The following is a 6,123-nucleotide window of genomic DNA, read 5'->3' as shown; positions in this document are numbered from 1 at the left end:
AGGGGAGGAGCCACAGCAGAGGGAAGGTGGAGCGAGGGGAGGAGCCGCAGCAGAGGGATGATGGAGCGAGGGGAGGAGCCGCAGCAGAGGGATGATGGAGCGAGGGGAGGAGCCGCGGCACAGGGATGATGGAGCGAGGGGAGGAGCCACAGCAGAGGGATGATGGAGCGAGGGGAGGAGTCGCAGCACAGGGAAGGTGGAGCGAGGGGAGGAGCCGCAGCACAGGCCATGTTGGCAGCAAGGCGTTTCCAACCAGAGGACCCTGGCAAGAGGCAGGGAACAGCCCAGCCTTGGGAAAGAGATTTGAGAGACAAGGCAGTCAGCAAGGAGAAGGACCAGTGTCTCTGCTTAAGGAAGCCATGCAGCCATTCCTTGGAAGTAATGGCGGGCCAGGATTATGTGCCAGTTTCATCTTGGCAGCAGTTTCTCAGTAACAATGAAACAGAATTGTAATCACCCACAATCTACAATAACATGTTATTGTGCTCTTCCCTCAATAAAAATACAAGTAATTTTCTTTTGTAGTACATTTCAAACATGACAAATTATAGCATATAGTTGTTACATATCTTCGAAATATACATATCCATATGTAAGCTGGGCCTATATTATCTATGTATATAAATATGTATGAATATAAATATAAGATGGGTAGGTATAGTACAAATTTTTCTAGACCTCTGTGATCCTAACCTCTTGGTCACAATTTGAGAGGCAGCAGCTACTCCTTCACGAGCCTGAATTCAAGCCTAGCTCCGGAATGCCGGCAAGCGCGCACTCTGCCTACGTAGCGGGACTCGGAGACAGAAGGCAGGGCAGGGATTGCCCCGAAGTGCCAGTTTTGTACAGCTCCTCCTCGTGAGCTGAGGAAAGAGCTAGAACCAGCCCTGAGCCTCCTGACTGCACCCAGCAGTGCGTGCTGTAAACAAGACGTGATGCAGCTTCCCCCACTGCCGGGCGCCCAGACAGGTGGGCGGTGCCAGCTGCAGGACTACCAGCGGCTCACATTCCCTCTGTTTGTGTCTAGGCATCACTGCTGCAGAGCAAACTCAACCAGATCTTTGAAATCACCATCCGGTAAGTGGCTGCCCTGGGCCCAGAACCCTACCTCTGTGCTCCAGTGCTGGGACCCATCTTCCTGGTCCCTCTCCCCATGTCTTCGCCCCACCCCCACTGTCCCCACCTCTGCCAGCCCCTGTCCCCAGGCTGGAGTCAGCCCCCAGCTCTCCCAGACAAGAAAAGACTAAACAGAGAAGGAGACAGCTCCATGAAGCCCAGTAAACAGCCAGGCTGGGCTGTGTTTCCTAAAACATCTCTGTGGAGCCTGCAGTGAAGCCTGGCTTCAAGCCTTAGGTTCTAGAACAACTTAAAGCTGGGAGCCCATGGAGTCACCGAGTTGCTGTTCGAGGGGAAACCCAAACCCGCTGCCCTGACCAGCTGCCGGGGCAGGACTGCACAACCCTCCTCATGCCTTTGTCTGCCTGTATTTCTGCCCCAGCCCGCCCCCAAGCCCATCGGGGACCATCACGGCAGCCTACGGCCAGCCTCAGAACCACTCCATCCCGGTGTACGAGATGAAGTTTCCGGACCTGTGTGTCTACTGAATCCTGGGAGATGGAGCTCCTTGCAGGGTGGGCCTGAGGGCAGGCTTGCCCTCGCCCAGCCCTCCAACGTGAAAATCTAACCTGGACCTCAGTGAAGGGGCCACCTTGAGTGACAGCACCCCCTGTGCGCCCCACCCCACCCCACACTTAGGCAAGGTGGAATCAATGCCCTCCTGCTTCCTCCCTGCCTCCCCCAAGGGAGGTCGACTGCCTGCCCCTCGGGGCCAATAAGCATCTCACCTGCACCGTCGTCGTCTCCTCCATGGCGTCAGCCAGGGGCCCAGAAACCCGGGGCGTCTCAGGAGAGAGGCAGACGGCCTGAGGTGCCCCTGCTTGATGCGGAGAACGAGGGACCTTTGTGGGGTGGGTCTGAGGGGCAGAGTCCTGGTGGGGGCACCGTCTGCCGGGAGCCATAGACAGCAGCGGAGGAAGGGAAGCCGCTGGTCTTGTAAGAGCTGGAAGATGGCCACCTTGCTAGCGTGGCCCCTCCCCCATTCGAGGGCCCTCAGCCTCTTGCACTCTTCTGCTCACCTGCCAGGTGACTCTTCTTGTGTCTTTCTGTTACTAATTAACGTTAAAACAGGGTAGAGACATGGGCTGGCGGCAGGGAGAGGGAGGCAGCGAGGTGACATGCAGGCTGCGGGCTGCTGGAGGCCTGCCTGTCCCCAGGCCAGCAGCAGGGGCTGGCCCACGCCTGTGCAGGGCCGGGGCCAGTGGGCAGTGGTGCAACATCTCCTCCTGGCTTTGTCCTGAGGAAGGTTGCGCCCCCACCTGTGGCCCCTTCTCTGGATTGTTCTGTGTTGCAGCTTCTCTGATGCCTCTCACCTGAGGGCGCCCACGGGCTTCTGCAGTCCGGGGAGGGCAAAGCAAGAGCATCTGGCTCTAGAGGCCTCAGAAGGAGGCACCACAGTGGTCCCCCCCCCCCAATCACCTTCTACAGAAAAGGTTCCGGTCTGGCTGGGGTGGGGAGGGGGCCCTGGGGCTGAGGTGAGGGGCTGGGGCTGAGGGAGGGGCACCCTTTGACAAAAGGGCACTTTGCTATTTGACAAAACAGCCTTTAGGATGTTTCCTTTGAGGAAGGAAGGAGACTGCATCTAGTGTTGGAGTGATTTGGACCTAGATGCCAAAAGACAAAGCTTGAGGTCCAGAGAGAGGCTGTGGAGCTCACTGGGTTCTGGGCTTCCTTTTCCCGGAGAGGGCGCTGCCTCTCTGCTGCCTCCTCTCCCCCCAGGGGCCTCTGTGCCTCCAGAGCCACCTCAGAGGCCCCTGCCCTGGGCCTCCCCTATCCCTCTCCCCACCCCACCCTTGTCAGTGGTCCAAAATAGCCCATTTCTCCTCTTCCAAAGTTCCCATGACTTTTCTGAGCTGATGTAATCCACAGGAAGGTGTGAATGGTGAAGGATTCCTCCCTACAAAATATGCTTTTTAAAAAGAGGGATGCTAACTAGAGAGGGGGCCCAACGAGACCCCTTTTGAGGGCACAACTTCAGTCAGTGCGGTGCGGGGTCAGAGCAGCCTGTTTGTGCTGAAGGGTAGACGAGCTTTTTGGCTCACAATCAGTCCCGCCCTAATGGGCCCTGCATCCAGGACAAACACGTCTCCCAAACAGCAAACCCTTAACACACATGATTTCCCACTAAATTTTCCAAGCAGTACATTTCGGGGAGCAGGGGACTATGTGAACCTCCTGCCTGCAGTTCCACCGATGTAGGTCGCTGCCTCGGGGCTGTGGGCCCCCAGCTGGCAGAAGGCCTGCTTGACCGCTGCAGGGCCCTGGGGGCGGCTCCTGCTCTCTCCACCAGCTTCAGACTCTGCCCTGTGGCTTTGGCTTATGCACAACCCAGCTGTAAGCATGGACTTAGATTTCTCCTTATTTTAATATCTCTGTAGCAAGTAACCAAGTTTAAAATAACTTGAAACAAACGTGAAGGTAGATAACCTCTGGCAGAACCTTTAAAGATTCTCACTCTTGGAGCCACAAACGTCTTTCTGCGCTGGCTCTTCCCTCTTTCGGCCCTGCTCGCGCTCACGGAAACACTGTGGGTTCTTATGCCTCCTTGAATGCGGGCAACCTCCCCCTGGCATCCCGCCCTGAGCTGTGTCCTTGGGCCCTGGCTCTAGGACTTGGAGATCATCACCCTGAAGCCTCTTTCTCAAGCCGGCAGCACCTGCAGGCCGCGGTCCCCCTCACCCTGGGAACAGTGAAGCCAAGGGTCGGCCTTCCTGTTCTTCCTACACTCCGCTGAAGCAGCTTTTCCCTCCTGTCACTGCTGCTTAGCAAACATGTGCTTCTTTTGCAGAACTGGCCGCTTTGAGTGCCTTCTCAGTTTCAAGTTAGACTCACACTGGGTAAAATACTAGGTTGCCTGGATTCTCAGTCCCAGAGAATGTGAGTGTGAAAGTCAGTAGAAGTTCCCTGGTCAGAGAAGCCCTCTCCGCCCCAGCACGAGGCCTGGGAGAGAAGAGGCAAAGCAGCACGCGGGCGGCAGCGGCTGGCTCCCTTGCCCTAAGCCCGGGTGCCTGGCAGCGCTGCATGGCACCTGCCTCTTTTGCTCCTGCTCCCTGTCTTGATTTTGAGCCAGCAGTTCCCCCCAAAGCAGCTGCTCCCCACAGCCACTGAGAACTCGTTTTGTGGGCAAAGGGGAGGGTTGCTTAGATTCTGCTGACAGGACTATGGGGGCCTGAACACTTGGGAGACAAAGTTCTGTTCGTTTGGTTAGTCGTATGTGTGCAAGAAGCAGGCAGCAGAAAGCGCCTGTGTGACCCTGCGGGCTCCTGGTTTCCCTTGCAGCGGGGAGAGTCTCCAGCACCCTGTGCCTCTTCCCATCTTCCTCCCTAGTAGAAATCAGTGGTTTCTTGACTCCTAGATGCCTCCTCAGCAGAAGGAATCCGAACGGGTCGGAAGTAGTGGTAGGAAGTCCTCAGTCCACCCTCTGCCCTGTGCACGGTGGAAACAGATGAGCCGTGGCAAGGTGGGCCCTGGGCCAACTCAGGGGCATGGAGAAGCATGGCGCTGTGCCCTTGAGCCTTAGCCCTGGTGTTCTGGGTCTCACCAGACTAACTCAACTGGCCTACGGCAGTACAACCTTTGAAATTATCTGGGGCCCTGGGGCACAGTACCTTACAGCTGCTGTTCTTGTCCCAGGCCCTCTGACTTGAGTACAGAGAGGTCGTTGAGAAGTGAGGCTACTGCCCCCAATTCCTCTTCATAACCATAAAATGGCAACTGGCCCGCTGGGAGTCTGTGGGAAAGGACTAGACCTGAGCTCTTAGGCAGAGTATCGGGTGGGCTTGTGGGGATTCTCCAGACCCACAGACCCTGGCAGGCAGGTGTCTTCCTTACCCCTGGGGAGATGTTTCAGGGCCATATTTATTTCTCTATTCCCCTAACCCTAGTTAAAGTGCTCCTGTCCCAAAGCCAGCCACGGTCTGAGGACTGTAAAGACCTGTCATGGGGGGCTGAGGGGAGCCCAGCCAACTGGGGAAATGGGAAAAGGAAAAAGGGGCTGTGGGAGAAGCTTGGGGGCCCTCTTGGGGCCAGAAAGCAGTTGCTTATGCCAGGTCAACCAGGTCTCTTTTCCTTCAGAGGTTCTTGGGCCTCAGCTCACCTCCCTTTTTAGCTTTTCCTCCACGACTAGAGAGTCCAGCTCATGGAGTGCAGAGCTGTAAGTTCACAAATGCTGCAGCCCATACCTTGCGAAGTGTCTGTGTCCACTTGACCTGACCTGGCTGAGCGTGCGTGTGCCCATGTGCATACCTGTGAGTGTCACGTAGTTCACACTTGACTTGTACATAGTAGCTGACGTTATTTATATGTGAGTGCAGAATTAGTGCCTGTGGCAGTTTTCTGTATTTTAAACTCATTGAGTCAAATTAGTTTTATTTTAAGGCAGGGGGGAGTGGTGGGGGGCTGTGGGAAGAAGGACTCATAGCAAGATCATTTGGGGACTATTAATGGTGGTTTCCCAGTGAGCCGTCATGATGCCCTTTTCGAATAAATGCTAATGTTGTCACCACATGGTTGTCTGAGTTCTTTAAAGTAAATGGTTTTTTGAGAGGCAAACAGGATCTGCAAATACCAGCATAACCACGACATTTAGCCAGCATCTACCATTACTTTACTTGCCTCACAAGGAAAGGCTGCTGCCAGGACCTGAGCCCGAGACCAGGATTGCCAGCTGGGGGCATCCTCTGGTGGGGATGCGTGGCCCACTCTCCATTAGTTTCAAGGCTCCAGCTCCATTAGATGAGCCACACTGGGGGTTACTTTGTCTTAGGAATCTGGCTTTCTGACACTCTTACATCAGGCCTCACACCCAGGTTGCATTCCAGTTTCCATTGTAAATTAGAGCATCAAAAGTTAGGAGTATGTGTCATTTACATACACACGGACACAAATGTTTCCCAGCCTACTTTCCCCTGAACTGTCCACTGCTACGTCTAAGGCCATTGACCTGAACATGGACCTCTGCATGTGTCCGTGTCAGAGAGCCTTGGAAATGGCCAATATGAGCGGTTA

The 6,123-nt window shown here is 55.3% G+C and overlaps 1 protein-coding gene across 1 annotated transcript in view; it reads left to right on the top strand.

The window, feature by feature from the left end:
- EFR3B (EFR3 homolog B (S. cerevisiae)) overlaps positions 1–5,620 on the top strand; it is a 68,031-nt gene extending 62,411 nt beyond the window's left edge. Inside the window, exons 22-23 of the mRNA XM_004686393.2 lie at positions 1,028–1,077; positions 1,499–5,620. Of these exons, the coding sequence (XP_004686450.2) occupies positions 1,028–1,077; positions 1,499–1,604 (156 nt within the window). The 3' untranslated portion in view covers positions 1,605–5,620. The remainder of the gene's footprint in view (positions 1–1,027; positions 1,078–1,498) is intronic.
- The last annotated feature ends 503 nt before the right edge of the window (positions 5,621–6,123 follow it).

The sequence above is a fragment of the Condylura cristata genome, unplaced genomic scaffold (genome assembly GCF_000260355.1).
Source record: "Condylura cristata isolate star-nosed mole 26May11 unplaced genomic scaffold, ConCri1.0 scaffold00020, whole genome shotgun sequence".
Lineage (NCBI taxonomy): Eukaryota > Metazoa > Chordata > Mammalia > Eulipotyphla > Talpidae > Condylura > Condylura cristata.
Note: the sequence above shows the minus strand (reverse complement) of the source record. Positions and strands in the feature narration are given on the sequence as shown.